Source organism: Zosterops lateralis (assembly GCF_965231275.1).
Source record: "Zosterops lateralis genome assembly, chromosome: 13".
NCBI classification, from domain to species: domain Eukaryota; kingdom Metazoa; phylum Chordata; class Aves; order Passeriformes; family Zosteropidae; genus Zosterops; species Zosterops lateralis.
Genome location: NC_139773.1, coordinates 878,590 through 899,593, shown reverse-complemented (window position 1 = coordinate 899,593; position 21,004 = coordinate 878,590). Strand labels below are relative to the sequence as shown.

At 38.3% G+C, this 21,004-nt stretch overlaps 1 protein-coding gene across 1 annotated transcript in view; it reads left to right on the top strand.

The window, feature by feature from the left end:
- ETFA (electron transfer flavoprotein subunit alpha) overlaps window positions 1-21,004 on the top strand; it is a 29,543-nt gene that overhangs the window by 5,323 nt on the left and 3,216 nt on the right. The window contains exons 2-10 of the mRNA XM_083871124.1: window positions 521-670; window positions 2,427-2,508; window positions 2,616-2,698; window positions 4,190-4,289; window positions 5,518-5,628; window positions 6,779-6,880; window positions 7,668-7,736; window positions 8,736-8,818; window positions 19,731-19,796. Coding sequence (XP_083727250.1) covers window positions 521-670; window positions 2,427-2,508; window positions 2,616-2,698; window positions 4,190-4,289; window positions 5,518-5,628; window positions 6,779-6,880; window positions 7,668-7,736; window positions 8,736-8,818; window positions 19,731-19,796 — 846 coding nt within the window. The remainder of the gene's footprint in view (window positions 1-520; window positions 671-2,426; window positions 2,509-2,615; window positions 2,699-4,189; window positions 4,290-5,517; window positions 5,629-6,778; window positions 6,881-7,667; window positions 7,737-8,735; window positions 8,819-19,730; window positions 19,797-21,004) is intronic.

Here is a 21,004-nt window from a genome sequence, read left to right as displayed (position 1 = left end):
TCCAGCCACTGCATAAATTTTTGCCTCTATATATAACTAAATATAAAAGTGGGTTCTGTAGCTATTTTTGTTTAAAACTTATAATAAAACACTGTCAGAGAACCACCCTAGAAAACCAAGTAAATATTTATTTGCAACTGTTGATTTTCTTGTGTCTTATTTTTGCTCGTCTAATCCTCACTCTTTAAGGTACTTGGTTAAGTTGACGAACTGAGCTTGAATGTAATGTGCTAAAACATTAATCTTAATTTGTTCATTATTTTCCTGTGGAGTTTCAGTTTAAGCACAGTATGTTACAGACAAGCTGAAGTCAAGCAGGTTTGTCTTTTCTTTTTTGGTATTACCCTACGTATTCTCTTTACTTAATAAAAATGATCTAGAATGAGCCTGTTTTGTTTGACAGCAGTGTTTTACGATTTGTATAATTGATGAATTTCTGTAAAGCCTTGGCTGCTCAGAGGAGCAGTTTTTAACTTTAGTGCTAAATTTCCAACTGGTGTGCGTGTCCCTTCCTTTGCAGGTGTTGGTGCTCCGGAGGTCTCAGAGCACCTTGGTGGTGGCAGAACATGACAATGAGTCTCTCACGCCCATTACCCTCAACGCCATCACTGCGGCAAAGCGCCTGGGAGGGGAGGTCTCTTGTTTGGTGGCTGGTACCAGCTGTGACAAGGTAGGAAATGCTATTTTCATACCAATGAAATAAAGAATGCAGTGAAACAATACTTGGTAGCATCTTGGGCAGCCTGAAAGATAATCTATAGTGAGGAGAAATGGTGCCAGGAGTTGCTAATCTGCCAGAAAAGTCCTGCACTTGGAACTGCTTCTCTCCTAAAGAGAAAATACAGATAAAGATTTCATTTCACAGGGGACAGTATCAATAACACATGTTACATGCTTGAGTAAGCAAATTTTTGTAGGACTAAAGGACAGTTAACTTTTAAAACATACATCTCTGTATGTTTAAGATACATCTCTGTAAACTTTAAATGACAAATATTGCATTGCTAAGAATTTGGAAAGAAGCTTGTGCTTGTTTAAATGGAAAACCAGCAGAAGTGAAACAACAGTGATAAATTGAGCTTTTTACGAACCTGTTGCTAGTTGTGTGGAGAGTGTTTGCAACCTGAAATTCTGAAATTAGTGCTTCTTGACTTTATCACACAGCTCATATATGTAAAAAGTTCCTGGTATGTTAGCTTTGTATTTTTAGTGTAATTTTTATGTGCCAATTCTAGAGACAGTGTAGATAGTATATTAGTGTCACTTTTATTCCAGCATGACTTGGTATTGTGTGAGCAGTAAAAGTACAAAAAACTGTGCCTAATATTTACATACTGTTTATGAACTGTTATTTTGAAAGCAACATGTAGTATCTCATGAAGAAGGCATACTTAGAGCAGCTTATTCACAAGGTGAAGAAACCTCAGTAGCTATTCAGGTGTTTGAGGTGGAGATGAAGCAAATATGTATCTAAATCAAGAAAATGAAAAAGAAAAAAAGAAATAATTGCCTGACACATGTCTTTAATTTTCCTTATTCTATGCGCTTGCATAGGAGAAAAATTATTACAAATGTTTTGTTTGTTTTAATACTAAATATATGGAGTCTCTGTGTTATGGTGGGATAAAGTATTTTATGAAAAATGAAGGTTTAGAGATTTTTATTTAAGACCCAGTGACTCAAACAGATATTCTCTAGCAGCTATTTGGCATTTTTTCCATATTTCCTTTTGTTAATTTTTGAGGGTAAACTGATACTCATCAAACTCAGTAAAACTGCGCTGGTTCTCGGATGATGCATGTGGTCTCCAGATCTCACTGTCAGTCCTCTTTCTCTCTGATCTGTAGTAACCCTTTTATCATTTAAACTTCACTTGTGCCAATTCAAACAACAACAAAAAAAGCATAAATATAAATGGAAAATACACATTGCTTCAGTGGGCAAAAAGTCAGATGCAAACAAAAGGTTGCTCCTAGAATTTGGACAAAAATCATAACAGCGTTGTACATTTGTATTTGTGTGGTAGATATTAACTGATCTAAAAGAAAGTAGGATTGGTTTCTTGGTGGTTGTATTGGAATACTGAGAAGTAATCCTTAGGTGTGATTGCTGTTGGCTGCTGTAAGAAATGCTGGGATTGGTGCAGAGCCCTGTGTTTGAGAGGCAAGTTTTCCTAAGCTGGAGTTGTTCCGTAGTTCTCTTACTCCAAATTCATTTTCATTATCCTATAAGGCACTATGCTGGGGATCAGAAGACATGCAATTTATTCCATTCAAGTTTGTTCTGATTTTGAAATTAGTGTACTTTTGGTTCTGGTTTTACTAATCTATAGCCTGTGAGCTATTTGCAGTGGGGCCTTCCTTGTCATATTATGTTTGTGGTGCGTGTTAAAACACAAACTAATAATAATTCACTTGTAATCACAGGTAGCATCAGAACTCAGCAAAGTGCAGGGTGTTGCAAAAGTTCTCGTGGCTCAGCATGATGTGTACAAGGGATTTCTAGCAGGTGAGAGTTGTTCTTACCTATTGACAAAGTAAATTTATTTGTGTATTCATATTTGTGATCAAAAAGAAGATAGCTGTAAATTCTGAGCAATATATTTTTATTCTCAGAGGAGCTGACTCCCTTGATTGTGGAAACTCATAAAAAATTTAATTACACCCACATTTGTGCTGGAGCATCTGCCTTTGGGAAGGTAAGTAGATCAGAGAGCATCAAAAAGTTCTTCTTTCTTCTCTAGAAAAGAGACAGACACTGCTGTATGTAAGAGTGTGAATCAAAAGCCTGAGAGAGATCAGCCATGGACAGTTTTGCATTTGCATTTAGAGTAGTTTGCTTATGGGGTCATTAATTAGATTTCATGATTCATGTTTGAGTTCTTTTATGAGCTGATGTGAAAAAAATAGTGTAGAAGAAATATTCTGTGGTAACCAGCCAATCCTATGGACACCAGGCAAAATGTACAATAAGGCAAACCAGATTAAGTGATCTGAAAGCATGAAAATTGTAAGGAAAAGCACAGCAAATTGAGATGAAAAAATCTGTTATTTGCATGTTGAAATGAAACTGTGCAGACTTATTGGAAGCAAACTTTTTTTTGGAGTGGGATTTGCATCTATGATATAAGTCATGTACGTTGAAATGTCTGTAAACATATATAAATAACACAGCTCTAAGTCCCAGCCAGGGACTTAGAATGGTTTTTAATGAAAAACAACTTAATGGTTTTTAATTTCTCAAAACTTTTTTCTTTTTTAAAGAATATGTTTATAAATACATGGAGAGCCTCAGTACTAAAAATCTGGGCAACATTGTGGTGCAGCTAAATTAGAGAAAAAGGATCCTTCAGAAATCTTGCAGATGTAGGACGAGTAATGACATCGGCTTTCCATTTCATCTGACTACTTTCACTTCCAATCAATATCAATCCATATGCTTGTATTTTTGCTAAGAGAAATCTTCATGTGCCTTAAACCTTAGGTTTTTGTTGTTTTTTTTTTTTTTTTAACTGCAGTGTCATAGTAGGACATAATGGCTTTTGCTTTAAAGCTTACACTGCCTTTTTTGAGTGCTTCATGTGAGTAAAGGTTACAGAATCGGGCCTTTTTTTCTTGTACCAGATTAGGAGGCAGACAAAAAGCAAACAGTCATCACTAATTTCTTCATAATTTCTGTTGCTCTTTTTATTCTTCTTCTCCCTCTTAAAGGTGCTAAGTAAATTTTGGTGCAAGAGAGTATATACTTTAGTATTAAATTTTAATATTTTTTTGCTTTGGATACAAGAGTGCAGGGTTTTTTCCTGTCATTTCTGGCATCTAACTTCCAAATGCACCTTTTTTTTTTTCCTTGAAGTGCCAAGAGCTCAGCAATCCATAACTGTCAATTTTCTGAGTAAATGGCATCTATATTCAGTTTTAGAATACTTGAAGCAAATAAGTCTCCTAATTTAAGATACTGAATTAAGCGTTTACTTAGAGCAAGTCTCATAAAATGTCTAATGTTATTCCAGTAATGGGGTTTTATTTGGCTGCTAAAGCTATGTGAGTGGCCCTTCAAAAATCTCAGGTCAATATGTCTTAGAGACAGCATTATATGAAGGTAAAATCAAGTCAGCAGTGTTCTTTTACTGACCCACGTGCATTTTACTTAGCATTTACTTTGCTAACTTTTCATCTCTAACTTCTAGAATCTTATTCCCAGAGTGGCTGGCAAACTTGATGTTGCCCCTGTTTCTGACATTATTGAAATTAAGTCCCCAGATACTTTTGTGAGAACTATCTATGCAGGTGGGTATTCACAAAAGCTGTATGGCGTTTTTCCAATGAAAAATCCAGTACTGCTAATTTTTCTATGTGATCCTGTTGTTAAAACCTTGGAATATGATAGGAATTTTCACTTTACAATGTCGGTTGCTGTGATTAATAAAAATATGAAGCTTGGGGATGGACATGATGCTCGCTGTGTGAGAACGGAAGTAATTCCAAGGGCCTTGGCAGAAGTATATCAAACCCAGGTCTGTCACCTTAAGGAACAGAATTTGATCACATCCTTTTCATGTACTGTGTTTGTTCATGCCCTTCTGATCAGATTTTGGAAAGCGTAAGACATCAGGTTAATTGTCCAGCTTTATTTAATGGGACTAGCACTAGTTTTGATTTAAGATACTGCAGAGTTATTTTTTCTAATTATGAAGACATTGAACAAATTATTTATAATATTTAATTGACTTAATTTGTAATTATTTTTTCAGTCTTGTTTCTCTAATGCTTGGCTGACACTGTGTTTTATTTTAGATATGAGCTCATTAGCTTGTGTTTCTTAATTTTACTGTAAAGATTGTACCACATTTACCAGCAGGGTATCACATTTTGAGTTATGGTACTGGAGTGTGGTTTTGTGCTGCACTTTAAGTTGCTTCCCAATAATTCAGAGTTTGAAAATGACTTTGTTTATGAACAGTTTGTTTAGTAAAGTGTTGCATAATTTTTTTTTTTTTTTAGCATTCCCTGCAGCCTCCAGTGTGAAGTATTGTATTATATTATAGAGAAAAACAGAGTCCCACAGATAGTTGGGGAAGGCCTCATTGTCTTCCGTTCTGATGAATTCATGCAACAGGATAAAAGATCTACTTTGAATTATAGGCATTCTTTATGTGTAAGAATGGCATTTTCAAAGTTTTTTTTTTTATCCCTTCTGAAATTTAAAAGCTCATTCATAAGAGATGATTTGAATGCTTTGTGTCCTTTTAAAATAGAGGAATTGTATTCATACTTTAGAAACACGGGGCTAAAACATAAATTAAAGTATTTGTAATCGCTGTTTATTAAGTGGTAAGTTTTGTCTAAAGTTTATCTTAAGTGCTTTCATCTAAAACTGCATTTTTGGGAAGTACCTTGGTGGATGTTGCATATTCTAGCACAACTGCTAATGTGGTTTTGGTATTAGTTTTATTTGGGTTTTTTTTAAAGCACGGTATGTCTGATAATCTTTAATATTTAATGTGACTTTTTTTAGGAAATATTATTTGCACCGTGCAGTGTGATGAAGCAGTCAAAGTATTTACTGTTCGGGGAACTTCATTTGAGGCTGCACCAGTGAGCGGTGGTAGTGCCAGTGTAGAAAAGTGTGAGTATTTGTTCTGGGATGCTGTTGTTTTATTTAATAGTTAGTTTTGCTCACAGTATGGTGATGTTTTGTAGAAGTATTATTTGTCAAAGCAAACTGATTGTCATAATGTTAGCTTCATACCTTTAATTACAGGTGCCTGTACTTTTTAGTGATGTCTGGTAAGAGAACATACGGATTATCTGCATGGTTACTTCCTTTTCTTTGACCAGAAATGGAGATTATCTGTGCTGAAATCTGTGCTTGTTCCACTCACTGCCTAAAGTTCTGCCACTGCAGTCTTGAAACTTTAAGTAAGGACAAGTTACAGCTGTTTGAATAACCAGATTGGTTTTCAAAACAAGACTGAGCAAAAATAGAAGTGTTTGGCTCTCTGCAGTTTTGGTTTAATCATACTGCAATTGAGATAGGTCATTACATCATCAAGCTAGATTAGTATCAGTTTAAATTGATTTGAGAATACTGAGTTGTTGCTTTAGATCAGTTTTAACTATATCAGTTTAATTTACAATTTAATGAAGCCAGTGCAGCTCTGATAATTGAGGAATCCAGTCACAGAATGACAAAGTAGTTGAGGTTGGAAGGGATCTCTAGAGATCATCTAGTCCAGCCCCATGGAGCAGGTTGCTCAGCACTGTCCAGTCAGGCTTTGAGAATGTCCACAGGTGGAGACTTCACAACTACTCTGGGTAACCTGTTCCACTTTTGGTGACCTCTGCCGTTTTTCACTGTGGGCCTTTTTGTTTTGTGGCTCAGTCCCTGCCTCTGAACCATCCTGTATTTCCTAACGTTTGTGGATGGTAGAAGTCAAACATTACTGAAGTTAGTGTATTGCACTGTTGCTGCATTGGCTGATGACTTGTCTGTCTGTAATAGTAAAGGCTCACACTTCTTATGCTGGGTTGGTATCAGTGTGTAACTTGTACAGCAGATTTCCTTTTAGTGCAGTTTGTACTGTAGGTTCCTTAAACACAACTGGTGAATGAGGCATGTTACTCTGAGCCAGCAGCAACTGCTGAGACCCATCAAAAGCTTGCGGCAGAATTGGTCATAGAATGAACTTTGAATTAAGCTTAAGCTCAGATTTCAGCTTGAAAACACATGCTTTCTCATTTTCCTTGTGGGTGTTTGGTTCATGTGGTGAATGCAGTGACCCCTCCACCACCCGTCGGTATCTCTGAATGGATTGAGCAGAAGTTGACAAAGAGCGATCGACCGGAGCTCACCAGTGCAAAAGTGGTTGTGTCGGGGGGTGAGTGGATCACATTAAAACTGTCTGATGTTGCACTGAAGTAATGGTACTCTTGGTAAATCATATCTGTAGCAGAACACGGTAATGTGATACAGTAAAAAAAAAAAAAAAAAAAGAAATTATGATGTAATTCTGAAATATTTCATGGGGGCCACTGGGGAAGCACCCAACATGTTATATGAGTTTAGCATATGCTGGGAGACTTTGTAAGAAGATTGTCATATTTGGTGAGCCTCTTGGAAGATTTTAGCAATATGAAGTGTTTTTTAGATGGAAATTTATCATATTTAAAATTACTGCTGATCATTTCAGTCAGTCTGAACATTATTATGTAATGACCTTAATGATTTAAAAACTTGTATTGATTGTATTCTGCTCCTCAGGTATCAAGTGATGGACTGTGATTTTCACTGTATGCCTACAGCCAAAATGATTTCTTATTAATCCAACTACAGTGTTTTATTCCTGAAGCCAGCAGAGGGAGCACAAATTAGTTTAAAAATGCTGTTTCCCTGGTTTTGGAGAATGACCTTGATGGTGCTGTGTGCAGGAAGTAAACAAGACAGAGTGGTGTTGGTTTATACATATGAAATATTAATGGCAAAGACAAAAGCTAAATCTCCAAATATTAAATACTGGTTAGTAATGTATCCAAAAATACCCTGTGCAAGCATATCTTTGAGTCTTTGCAAATGTTAATAGTCATACAGAAAGTTTACAGAGGCAAAAAAAAAAAATCTTAAAACACATGTTTCTCTTTCTTGATCTTTTGTTCTTAATTTTTAAGGGAGGGGATTGAAGAGTGGTGAAAATTTTAAGTTGTTGTATGACCTTGCGGATCAATTGCATGCTGCAGGTAAACTTCTTTTCTTCTTCTTTTTTTAACCCTGTTTAATATACTTTAACAGGTCACATTAAAAATGGAATTAATCTTAAGTCTTTTATTTTCAAGTCTCTATCAAATGGTTAAATTCTCTTAGTTTGGTAATAGATAAAGTTCTGTCAACTATATTTAAATGCTTGTGTATGAAGCAAAATACTAACCTGTAATATTCCCTGTGCTTCTCAAATCTCCAGAACAGAAGCTTGCAAACTAAAAGTGAAGTTGTCATAGCTCATTTTGACGAGCTGACACTTTCTGCATATATCCTTTTCTACTGCTTCTTTACAGAATCCCACCCACATTGTCGTAGTTTGAGTGGCTCTGTCCTTTTGCTGTGCTTTTGTGTTAACAGGAGAAAATCAACCATATACAGTGTTTCAGCAAAGTATTTTGTATAAAGGTTGGGAAAAAAGAAACTGTTTGCTTTAATGTTTTAACTCGATTAATTTTAGCATTCACCTTTATAGTTTTATATGAGTGGCTTAGTTTTTAAATTGGTGTTTTTGCTAACTGAATGTCCATATGGCATTTTCGAACTTACTTTGAAATTTTTCTTTACTATGCCTGACTTTTGAGATTCACTGCAATACAAGATGGCACATATGTTCTATTCAGACTCAAAGGAACATTTTGGGAAGGCACTTATGGGAAAATCTTCTTTTGACAAAGCAACAAAAAAAAAAATCATGGAAATATGCCAGACTGAAATCCTCGGTTTTAAATATATGGCCCTTTCGTGCTGGGAGTAGGGATTTCCTGTTGCTTATGAAGTGCATTAGCACTTAGTATTTGGAAGTTTTTAGCTAGTGGTATAGAGAGGGATTACCATAAGAGCTTTTAAGAGGGAAGTTTTTAAATATGTGCCCCTAGACTGTGGGACTCTTCAGTAAAATACATGGGCTTTTATGGTGATATAAATTTGGCTCACAAATATTTTAAAAGAAAACACTGAAAATATTTTCTTTCAACTAGTTGGAGCTTCCCGTGCAGCTGTTGATGCTGGCTTTGTTCCTAATGACATGCAAGTTGGACAGACGGGCAAAATAGTAGCACCAGTAAGTATGGAAATATCTCTCATCACAGACCTGGGGTGGTTTCTAGCATGCATTTTCCTTCAGAGCAAGCACTTAGACATGAGCTGAGTCTAAATACCGGGTCTAACAGGAACATCAGTGTCCCCACTGTGATATTGTCACTTGACGATGCATTTACAAAATGGCAGAAGAAGCCGGGATGGAAATCTCTCCTTTGGGTCAAAGGGATGTGTTCTGACACAGCTTTGTCAGGGGTTTGCACACTGCATTTTTTTATAGCTGCCTGAACCTTTTTTAGCTTCCTAGCAGCTGGCATTGGTATGCTAAAAGATGTCATTACTGACATAAACTCAAAGTTATATCAGTCTGTGGCTTGATCTCTTGCAATTGTGTGTTCTGGGTTTTTTTCAGGTGATGATTTTGAAAAAAAACTTTTGGTAACTATTACTGGATTATTGCAGTCAAAGCAAAAATTTTATAAGAGATGAAAGTGCAAGAAATTTAAGAGAGGAGTAATCTACAGATTGGCTGCTGTAGAGTGGAATACCAAGAAGGACATATTCTGAATGGCTTAATATTGGGCAATAACATGCTGCCTATCTTTTTCTGCTATTTCTGCATCCCAGTATCACAGGGAACTGATTTCTGTGTCTTTTTGTGGCTGTATGGGGCTTTCCGTTGTACAGAACTCTGAGACTTCTTTCATTGTTCTTTATGACCTGAGGACATACAAGGAAAGCTGTAGCCAGATGAAGCACATTTGAGTGTTTGTAAATAGGAAGGTACAAATGTTACTCACCTCAGTGTGGGGCAGAGCCCCTAGTGAGATGTGATGATGTGTCAGGGGTACACTGAGTTCCACAGGTTTTGCTTCTCAGTACACAGCTCTTTGTGTGTGTCAACAGAAGGCACCAAGGGGCAACTTTTTACTTGTTCATGGCTTAATGAGACTAGAAGAGAAGAGTGAGCTGAAACTTAGTAGAGAAACTCATCATGTTTCAATTGCTGCATTTACCAAACCATAACACTTTAAATAATACTAAAAAGCTGTGCATGTTCAAAGCCTTGATAGGATCCTGAAATGTTTTGCCTTTGCCATTGCTGCAAATTCAAGAAATTCAAACCATGACCATTATTTTTCTAGTAATCTGTTCAGGATAGAGTAATACTTGGATGCCAAAGACAGAAACTGGTGATTCTGTTGTCAGCTCTGTCTGCTGGATTTTCTTGAACAAGATGTTTAATGCTTCTGATTTCTTCTGTCTTGAGTTGTGGGTAGGCATGTTTGCTACTTTTTGCCATCTGATGATAACCCTGTGGGGCTGAGTGGAGCTATTTCTAGGCATGCTAGTGTTTAAACCTGTAAATCTATATGATAACCAACTGCTACAAAATACTCCTTCTGAGAAGTAGGCCTACTGATAAGACTAAGGTCATTCCAAAATCCTGATAGCAGTGATTTTAATCTCTGCTGTGTAAGGAAATTAAGAGGTTCTGTGGATTATAAATGCAACCTCAACTCTTTCTGCTTACCAGGATATAAGGTAAGTGTCATTTAAGTGTGTATTTTGAAAGGGGATGAGATGAGACTAACCATCCTTAGTTCTTTGCTACCCAAATGTCTGTTAATGAGGCGGAGAATATTAATTTGAAGACAGCTCAGCTCTGGTGTGTTAAGGCTCAACAATAAACATTCTTTCCAGAGTGAAGGGCATATAAACAATTATGTTGAAAGAAAAAAGGCTGTTTTTTGATGATGTTACAATGCTGTATTTTGCCACAGATGGCCCATAACAACATGTGAGAATCATAAGAACATTAAACCACATCATAGGATCACATCAGTGTCGTCATTGTCCTCTTCTAGAGAATTGTTAAATAGCCTTTAGTCAGGACTGATGAATGAATGTTAAACTCTGGTGTCATAAATGATCTGAACTGGCACAATTGCATGGTGCTCCATCTATTTGTCTGCAGGCTGATGCATTTTTCTCTCATCTCACTTCTTAACAAGTGTTTATTAAATACTGAGTTGTGCAGAGTACTGGAAATTATATGCTTCTTCTTTCAAATTTCAGATATTTAGTCTGGATTTTAAAATGCATGCAAGGATAGCATTCAGTGTCTTAGAAATATAGAAAATATTAAATGTTAATTGTAATGAAAGTGCAAGTTGAATTGATACTAAGCCCACAGAATTGCTGACTAGAGGTTTTAATTTTTCAGTGTGCAGGATAGGCATCTTAAATATGAAGCAGTTGAAAACTGCAAATTCTTAATTTAACATTCCTAATTCTACTTCACTGTCTTTTTGTTACTTCAGCTAGAAAATTATTCTCTGCAGTGGAAAATAGAGTTGACTTGAAGAAGAACTGAGCTTTTTTGGTCAGGTCAAGATGACACTGGCTATTTTAGCAGTTCTCAGAATATTCTCCTTTCTCCCTGTATGAGACATGCTCAGTATCAGTTCAGGGAGAGCTTGTGATGTTCTATCTGGAGAACTGCAAAGCAGGTTTTGAATACTGGTCAGGTAGAGTAGCTGAGACCTGAATTTTGTGTTCAGTTTTGAGTTGACATGGTGTGTGCCCTCTAGGTGTGTGGATTTTAAGCAGGGGAAGAGTCTCAGATACAAGAAACTCGTGGAGTCTGAGCCATGCTTGCTCTCTTGTGCAGCTGTTGGCTTCTGATGGGAAAGTATCTTAGTGTGTGCTCTTACATGTCTATTAATAGTCTTTTGCCCAGTCTCAGTGGAGGACTGGAATGCATTGTTTTCCAGGACTCTGGAAGTGGGTCAGTTGGAGACTACAGAGGGACAAGGGTTAGTTACAAGCTCAGGAAGAGGGGAGGTGCTTCTCCTTTTTCTGTGTGACTGCTGGGGTGTGTTTGTGCTCTTTGCTGGGTAATAAGATAATAGTCTAAAAGGGCTGCTTATTTCTTCCCCTGTGCCTTCAGTTGTGGATTTGGGGAAGGAATGGTAGTTTTGGTCATTGGTCCTTCATAATTCAGTGACTGGCTTCAGTTTTTAAGAGTGCATCACAGGACCTGAGAACCTCACAGCCACAGCAGCATTCCAAAATGCTGAGGTATTAACACACAAACACACTGCCACTCAAGGAGCAACTGGAGTTCATTTGACTTCAGTGATGGAAGAATGCAGTTAATTAAAGAGCACAGATTTCACCTTGGGTCTGTTTGAGCCCTGGTTCTACACAGCACATCTGCTCTTCCAAAGTAGCCTTGGACTGTTAAACTTCAAGGTTTTGTTCATGCTGGTGTTTATGCATATTGTTGGGTTTTGACTGAATTGTTGACAATTTTTCTTTTGTACAGTTTTAGTCCAGTCGTTAAAATATTCAGTGAATTATTTTTGTTTCTGTTAGTGCCCTTTTTTTTAACCTCTCAATTTCAGGTGATTGCAGCTCCTATTTGAACATTCTGTCTTATGAAAGAGAAGACTGATTTGTATTATTTGATGAGATGGAAGGAAGGAAATTTTTAGACATAAGTGGATATATTAAAATATAAAATGTCTTCTTCCTAATTAAAGAAAGCAATTTAGTATATTCAGTCTCTTTAATCAGGGACAACCATTTTAGCATATTTTTTACAGTTAGAAGCGAGTTTTTCCACTATTTCTTATATGCAGATATTCTGCAGAAAAATGAAATTTGATTCTCAGGTTAAGTACTGTATGTAGTTTCTGTTTAAGGAAAAAGCCCTTGTAAGAATGTTCAAATTAGCTGGTTTTGGATAAAAATATCCTTCCTATGAGTGCCTACTACTAAATATTAGTTAAGTATATCCAGTTAGAAAATACTAAATTCTCTACAGAAATCAAGCCTACCACCATTACCTGAGTAACTGCTATTTTTAGATAAGAAATTTCAAAGAGTCGGGGTGTTAGTTTCCACAGTAAATATCTTTCCAGTTCTTTCTCTTATGTTCACAAAGAAAGAAAGAAAGAAACAAGAACAAAACAGGTGTGGAGAAGAAAGAGAAAGAAAGAAAGAAAGAAGTGGGTTTTTTTCAGTTATTTAAAACTTTTGTAAATGGAACATGAATGCTTCATTTATTAGTTCAGTATCAGCTTTCCTTACCCAAGGCACAATTAGCAACATTTCTAACACGCAAAACAGTATGTAATCTTTCTCAGGAACTTGTGCAATTTGTTTGCTATTCAAACAAAAAATAAACTCTGACTTGTGAGAAAAGGAAAGCAACTGCTCCAAGTCTTTCCTGGGCTCTGTGAGCTCTGCAGTTCAGGCTGGCAAGAAGGAGGTGTTGGGGGGACTGATGGTCACTGATGGGGGTCCAGTGCCATTGAGCCAAAGTGCATTCCCAGGGCTGCTGGGGGCTGTGTGGGACCTGGACATTTCCTTCTGGAGCAGCATCCATGATCCAGGTGGGAAGTCCTACGCTGCAGTGCCACTAGGCAGCTATCTTTGAATGCCCAAACTGTTCCCATGGTTTCCCAGGTTTTCCCATGCAGCCTATTCTAATTAATTATATCCTTCCCTCGGGTTTTGAAGGAAGGTGGGCTTGTTACTGGGATTATCTCACATCCAACTTCTTGTCCCGAGAAAACAGCCAGAACCTCTGTGACACTGAGAGATGCTTTTTTTGGCAAGTGCATGTGTATATTGTTACCCTCTGACCTTGTGAAGGATCAGCTGCTGACTGAGAGGTGTCCTCTATTTTATTCTTTGCAGAGTTTAAATGTTCTAATATTAGTGCTCTTTCAGGGTCTAACTCTAGAACTGCCTTAGTTTCTGCTGTAGGATTCCTAGCTGGCACTAGCTGGCACTTTCCTTTTTATAAAATTTTATTTTTATTTTAAGGTGTTCAGTTGTTGCTGTCTTGTTGCTTTCAACATCGGATACAAAACACTAACATGACAAGAAACTGAGGTGAAAAACTCAGGAAGGCACAAGTTAGGATATATATGATGTAGCAGTAATTGACACTGGATTAAATGATTGTGCTAGAAATGTGATATGATTGCAGAGTGCATGTGCTGAGAAACCTCATGTGGAAAAGGTAGGTCTGATATGATGGCCAGGAGGAAACTGCTTGGCTTCACTGCTTCAGCTTTATTTTCATGCTAGAGGATCTCTCTGGCTGTAATAGATTGAAGGAACTTCAAAAGGGAGGCAGATTTACAACTGTCAGGAATTGACAGTAATAATGAGAGGAAAAGAGGCATTTTAGAGGTGCAGCTTCAGTTGAGACACTGAAGAGTGAGATGTTGATTCACTTGAAAGGCACCAAAGCTGTGGAAGAACGGTGGAATTCTTGTTGCTCCCCCTCCTCTACAAGAAGCTGGGAACTTTTCTCAGCCTCTCTGTACCCCCACTATTTTACTGGGCATCCCTTTCACTTGCAGTGAGTGGCTTTTTAGCACCTAGTAGTTGTCATTTTGCTTTGGGAGTAGCAGGAAGGTAGAGGCACAGTATCACATAATTTACATAATTCCTGTATTTTGTATTTCTTTGTAATAAGTGAATGCTAACTGTTCTTGAGAGTTATTTCCCATCACTTTCTTAGGGATCCTTTGCTTTTTCAGATTAGCTTATCTGCTGTTTCCTTTCACTCTCTTGTGAGGAAGCTTAAGGAAAGTGAAACAAGGCATATTTTATTCTAGTATTTTTCTTCTTTTTTGTTCTCTGGCCCTTACCTAAAATTACTAACAATAGAACGAACTAATTATTTCCCTTGGCATAATGAGAATTGTCACTCCTCTTGTCTGGATTGTACTTTCTTAAAGAAATGTTCTACTCTGCTTATCAATTATAACATCTTAATTGCTTCCTCATTTGTTGCACATACAAGGGAATATTGAGATACCAAGGTTTCTCTCTTCAAAAGCATGGTACATGATTTCTGCTCTGTTCAGCTCAGTGGTTTGTAGGAATGTGTTATTTGTACATCAGGTTTGTGGTGTTATTAACAGAACAGCAGGTGCACTTTGCATGGTTATAAATGGTTGGGGCCGTTAGGTAGGTAGCAGATGGGAATAGCATTGGGAAAACCAACTGTGCTTGGGAAATTGTTTTTTTATTATCTCCTCTGATAATTCACTATTGTTGAAAAGTAGCTTTATGGTGGCAAACTTTGGAGAGCTGTTTGTATGCAGCTGGGACTGGATTTACAGACTGTCTTTCTCTGACTTGCTAAAAAGCTGAGGATTGACAACCCCTTTCATCCTGCATTATCCAGTGTAGCTTTTAACTCCAAGAAAACTATGTTCACAAATTGATGCTCTGCTCCTTTGGGGTTGGTGCAGAAACATTAAATTGTACTAAAATATTCATATGTGAGTGCATTTAGCTGAAAGCAATTGATGTGCTTTTCCCTGGAGAGAGGGGGAAAAATTGCTGTATGGCCCTGCACTCCAGCAGACACCCTAACCACGCTTAAGAGTAATTACACAGCTTGGCTGATCAAAGGTTCTTAAAGTGAAAAAGAAACTGTAGCTGGGGTCTAGTTTAGTGATCTGTGCTTCTTGAATCAAGTGGGTTCAGTCGCATCACATACTGGACAAGTGTGTGATATACAGTGTAATAGAGATGAACTACTGTCAAGCCAGAAAATATTTTATTGGCTTAATAGCTTGTAATTGGAAGGAATCTCTTGTACAAAGCAATTTTGATCAGAGAGATTTCTTTCTAATTTCATTGTCCTTTCACTCTTGCAAAGAAAAAAAATATCTGAGCTGCCTTTAAAAATAGCGTGTATGCCAGAGGGGTTTATTAAACTGGCCTGTTTAAAAGCATGCCATTAGTAGAATGATAAATGGATGTGCATTGGAGGTTTTCAGCATAATTCAGAAATTGTCATAAAAATCAATAGCAGCTGACAACATGCTTGCAAAGTAGCTACCTCAGCTTGTGGGGCACCTGTGGCTGCCCTGTGGTCTGTCACAGCACCATTCAAAGGATCTGGTAGTTGAAATAAAAACTGTTCTTGTAGTTTTCTTAAGCAAATATCTCTTAAATGCCCCAAGTCAGCCTAAGGCATATTTAAATATTTTCATAAGTATAAATGAAGTAATATATGCCACAAATTTTTCTATAAATAATTTCAAGAGTCTGTATGCACAGGAAAATAACAGCATTGGTAATTGCAATCATCTCCATGCAGCACTCCTGTGCATTTATCCAAACAGCATGTAACTGGCTGTGTGGATTCTGGAGCCACACGTGCACATTCGTGCATGTGAAGTCTGCCAGTGTATAAGTTGGGTATGTCTGAAGCAGAAATAGATTTTAGGGAATGGCTAAGGAGGATTTCTTTTCATTTTAAGGATTAGCATGTAATGACTCTTAAGACATACCATGATCATTTCTGTTGGAGAAATGTAAGTCTAGATGAATACTTTAGCTAGCAACTGAGAAGGTGGACTTTTGATTTGCAATCTTGACTTTGAATAGGATAAATTTGGCAGTTGGAGTTGTGTGGTTGTGATGCAAATCTGTGCTTATAAACTTGGAGGTCTCTGTCAGGGTCCTGTCTGCCTCTGGAGTTGTGCAGGACGTTGTGTGGCAGAACAAATGAAAGCCCTCTTGGCCTCTGTGCCAGTTTGCTGGCAGAGTCACCTTGGGCTGCTGCTCTAGCCCTTGAGGAAGCCTCGTGGGTGCTGGTGCCCCCCTTCACATCTGCCCATTATTCCAGCAGCAACACATCTGGAGTGTTGGTACTTCCTCAAAGGTGCCTTCTTGTTCTCTGCTTTGCACAGTCTGAGCTGTTTAGTGCATCCAGTGTCCTGTGCCATGAGTTCCCTCCATCCTGCTTTTCCTTTCCATCAGCTCTCTTCTCTGGTGTCCTTTCCCTGTGCTCATGTCTGCCAACAACGCCATAAAAATATTTGTGGCATGGCTGTGATATTTGTACAGTATTTCCTGTGTGAAATTAAGTTACTGAGAGCCAAGACAATTTCCTAACCTGATGTCATGCCCATATACCACCAAAACTTTTACTTCCTTGACTTCAGTTGCTTTTGGCACTTCATTCATTCACAGTGCTGTGAACTCTTTGGTCTGGAATATGTGTGTGCTGTTTTGTTGCCCATACTCTTGTGGCACAGTGCTGGCAACAGCTCTTCAGTGAAAATCTGCCTGTGCCCAGTACTAGGGAGTTGATAAATGCTACTCCATGTCCTCGACTTTGCTGTGAGTGCCTGTAACTGGGGGCTGTGGATCAGCTATCTGACAGCAGTAATTAGAGCAGCTTCCAGGGTTCCAAAAGCTGGAACTTGAAGTTGGTGTAAAGCCACATCTGGCTCCTGAGAGGTATGAACCAGACTTGAATTCATCTGTTCTGTGCCTTGTGTTGGTCTCCTGCCCACATGAGCTCTGAAGGACCCAGAGCTCCTTGCAGAGCTTGCTGCTCTGTGCCGCCATGGCCCAGCACACTCTGGAAGGGACTCTGCCCTGAGGTACCCAGCTCCTTTCTGTTTCCCTCCCTCACCTACTTCACAGGGCTTGGGACTACAGTCCTGATCTGGGACTTTGAACTCTGGTGCAGCAATGACAGGACTCAACAAAAGGCCTGATAGATGTTCGTGATTTCAAAATATCAAAACAAGGTTATTATTCTGAAAATAAATAAGAATTTGAATTTCTCAATGCTTTATGTCGGCTCTGGACGACCAGTTGAATTCTCTTCAGGATGGCAGTGAATAGTCCTGAAGCTTTATCATTTAGACATTGTGGGTCCTTTGGGTCCCTCCGACTGAATTGCAGAATAGATTAAAACTGTGATTTAAGCAGTCCTGTCCCTTTTACAGCACAGAAGTGTAAGAACTATGCTGCCTCGTGTGTTCTCTGTATGAAAACATTGCTGAGGTGCTCTCCTGTCAGGGTTAGAGGACCACTTGTCTGAACCAGGGAGCCAAAAGCACATAACCTAGTAGGCCATGGCCTAGATGTATAATTAATGCTTTTAGACAAGCCTGGTGACTTACAAATATCCTTTTAATGAAACATCCTTGTCTTCCTAGATATTTTAATAGAATATATTCATAGGCATCTGGCTCCTGGTTAGCTGGATTCTTTCCAAAGATTGGACTTCACAATGTTAAGCAGACTGATAAGAGTATCTGGTAGTCTGGATGACTGGCACTTAATGAATTGCTCTAAAAAGATCAAATTATGGTAATGTGTCTTTAAAAAGAGCTTGTATTAAAGACAGCATGATGTTAGAATAATTTCTCCTGTAACATCTGTTCTTTTATTTGGTATAATTAAAATATTGCATTCTTACTATGAGTTCTAATGTGGACATATTATATTACATTGCAGCTGTGGTTAAAATGGATTGACCTCTAATAGTAAAACACTTGGTAAAAGCCTGCTGAGGCCAAGGAGTTCCTGAGTGTGTTCACCGGCTGTGTGGTTTTGTGGAAGTACATGGACTAGATTCCATGTTTTAATTTCAAAGGAAGCCTTTTTGATAGGAAATACTTCGTTTCTGGCTTATTTCCCTTCCCCTTCAGTTTTTACAGGAGAGAGTTTTTGTATAAAAATACAGAAAGACTTCGTAAATTTCATTTATCTACTCCTATTTTAAAAACAATATAGTGAGCAGAGTCTGTAGCTGTAGAAACATCAGAAAGCAATCTTCCCATTTTTCTTTAATTGATGCAATGACTCTGAGGCCTGTATGGCAGAAGCCTCTGGTCTGTGTTTGAACACCTTTGTTTGCTGCTCCCCTCTGTAGGTCTGTGCTTGTCCCACAGCTGGGCTTGGCTTTGCCATGCTAAAAGCCACTTAACTGTAATGCAGTTTCAGCTGCACAGTGGTAAGATTGTTTTTGACCCTCTTACCCTCCCTGTGGCCCCCCCAGTATTATTTATTGAGTTAAATTAGATTTATATTTTCTTAGGTATGAAATACTCTCAGTATTTTTAAAAGAGAAATTATATTAGTATTTGAGGCTGTGTCTTTTCTAAGCATGTGTGAAGTACCACCTTTTGACTGCTTTTGATAGATGAGCCCCTAACTAAATTTATGTGTTAATTTTCTGGTATTGAATGAGTTGGTGAAAAGTACTTTATTTAGCTTTCTGTTGTAATATTAGTTAGCTGAAGAGTACAGCTCTGACTGCTTGCTTGGACTTGTGGTACTGGAAAAACAGTCAGGGAGCTGAAATACCCTTTGTTTTGGATACATGATAGAATGGATGGCTTTCAGCCCCAGGAGAAGTAATAGTTTTCAGCTGTGAATGAAACAGCTGATATACATCTATTTACCTGTAAATTTTCCTCTCTTTTGACTGTGAGACTCTTTGGAGATGTGAAACTGGGAGCCCCGAAGTGTAAAGCTGTTGGTGTACCTTCTGTACTCTGTGTGGGAGTGGGGAAGGAAGGCTTCAGGCCAGGTGGACATGGAGGGTTGGGGTGAGGAACACAAACTGCAGGTGTGCAGTGCACCAGCCCACCTGGCTACCTCAGAGGTTTATCCTGCTCTATAGGGAACCTTTCAAAGGCCTAACACCTGAATTTCAGCTTTGAGCATCTGTCTTAGGTAAAGTCTCTGAGGGGCTTTGAACAAAAGCCATGGTTTGCTTTTTGGGCAACTGCATTATCCATCCATAGGTTATCTTTTTTAATATTTGGACTGGGAATCTGCAGGGTCAGGGATAATATAGATTGCCCTGGCCTTTAGCTGAGCAGTGTTGTATGTTTTTGATGCACACTTTGTTTATTTTTTTTTTTTCCCTAATCTGTCTTTGCCGGATGCTCCTTTGGAATTCTCCTTTTGCAGTCACATTGCATCCCCAGGTGGGGAAGAGAACCAATCATCAGTTGCCTTTAGCATTGAAAACTACTGTAATGTAAAAACTGCTGCATATAATTGATTTGGATTAAGGTTTGTGAGAGCTTACTGAGACTGTGGTGTGGGGACCAAAAATGTCTCTCTCTTCTTTTTCCTAGGAACTTTATATTGCTGTGGGAATATCTGGAGCAATCCAACACTTGGCTGGAATGAAAGACAGCAAGGTATGTGAAGGTGGATGTACTAGGAAATACTTCTGAGGAAGGAAATGAGTTGACTCCCTTGCTTTTGCATCAGTGCTTTAGATGGTTTTCATATTTTCTGCTGCTTTAAAACACTCTTTGACAAAAAATAAAAGATACTGTGGCAAAACATCTCACACAGTAGAAAAACCTTTGCACTACAACCCAAAGTGATCAGTGGAAGCAGCTAATTGACTTTGTTTAAAAAAAAAACACAACCCAAAGCACATATGCCTGAATTCTATACAATAGTTCCATTTGCCTTTATTCCAGACTTTGACATATTAATTCATGCATAACAATGCACAATTTGAATTATGAACTTACTATTCCATAAAGTAAAAGATGTCTCTGACATCCCTGCATTTAGCCATTCAAATGGAAACCTGCTATAAAATGACAGTAAAACTTTAAAAGGTTTAACTCATTAATTGCCAAAGCATATAATCCAAAATTGGAATTGCCAGTTTGGCCCATAGGCCAATGTTTAAAAAGAGGAGCAGAGTTATCTGCTGATTGATACTATCAAATGCCAGATATCAAAAACTGGAGGTCATGCCTCCCACAGTAATTTTTTAAAAAGGATATGTATTTTTTTTTTCTATTTTCAGGGAATGAACCAAGCCACAACTTTGAATAGTTTATAAAAGCTGAGGAAAAGGGTTGCAGAAGTTAGCAGGTGGCTTCTTGTGTTTAACCAACCACAGACCAGTGAGTTTGTGACCTGTTATTGTCCTCACAAACCAGCCTGTGTGGTGGGATGATCTCTGCTTTCTTACAAATTTTTTTCTCATGTATTATATAAATATTTTGGGGGGGAAATGATAGGCTTTCTAAAAGCAGGGACTCAAGTGCTGTTAGCATTAGTTGATGCAGTGGAGAAAAAAACAACTAAAATTCAAAATGTTAAGAATGTGTGATGGGCAGGGGTGAAGGTCTCTCTTGAGAAGTGGGAATTGTGGCAGTGTATTCCCAGGGGCTTTGGTGGAACAGCACTGCCACAGTGTCTCATGCTTGCAGTGCAGCAGAGGCAGAGTCCAGGCACAGCTCTGCTGCCCTGGCACTGCTGGGCCACAGTGGCACAAGTGGATTTATCTGGACTTCAGTCTCCAGCTGTGCCCTTGGCTGAGTGAGGAGATGGGCAGGTGGGATGAGCAGCAGTCACTGACTGAGAACTGGATATTGGAAGC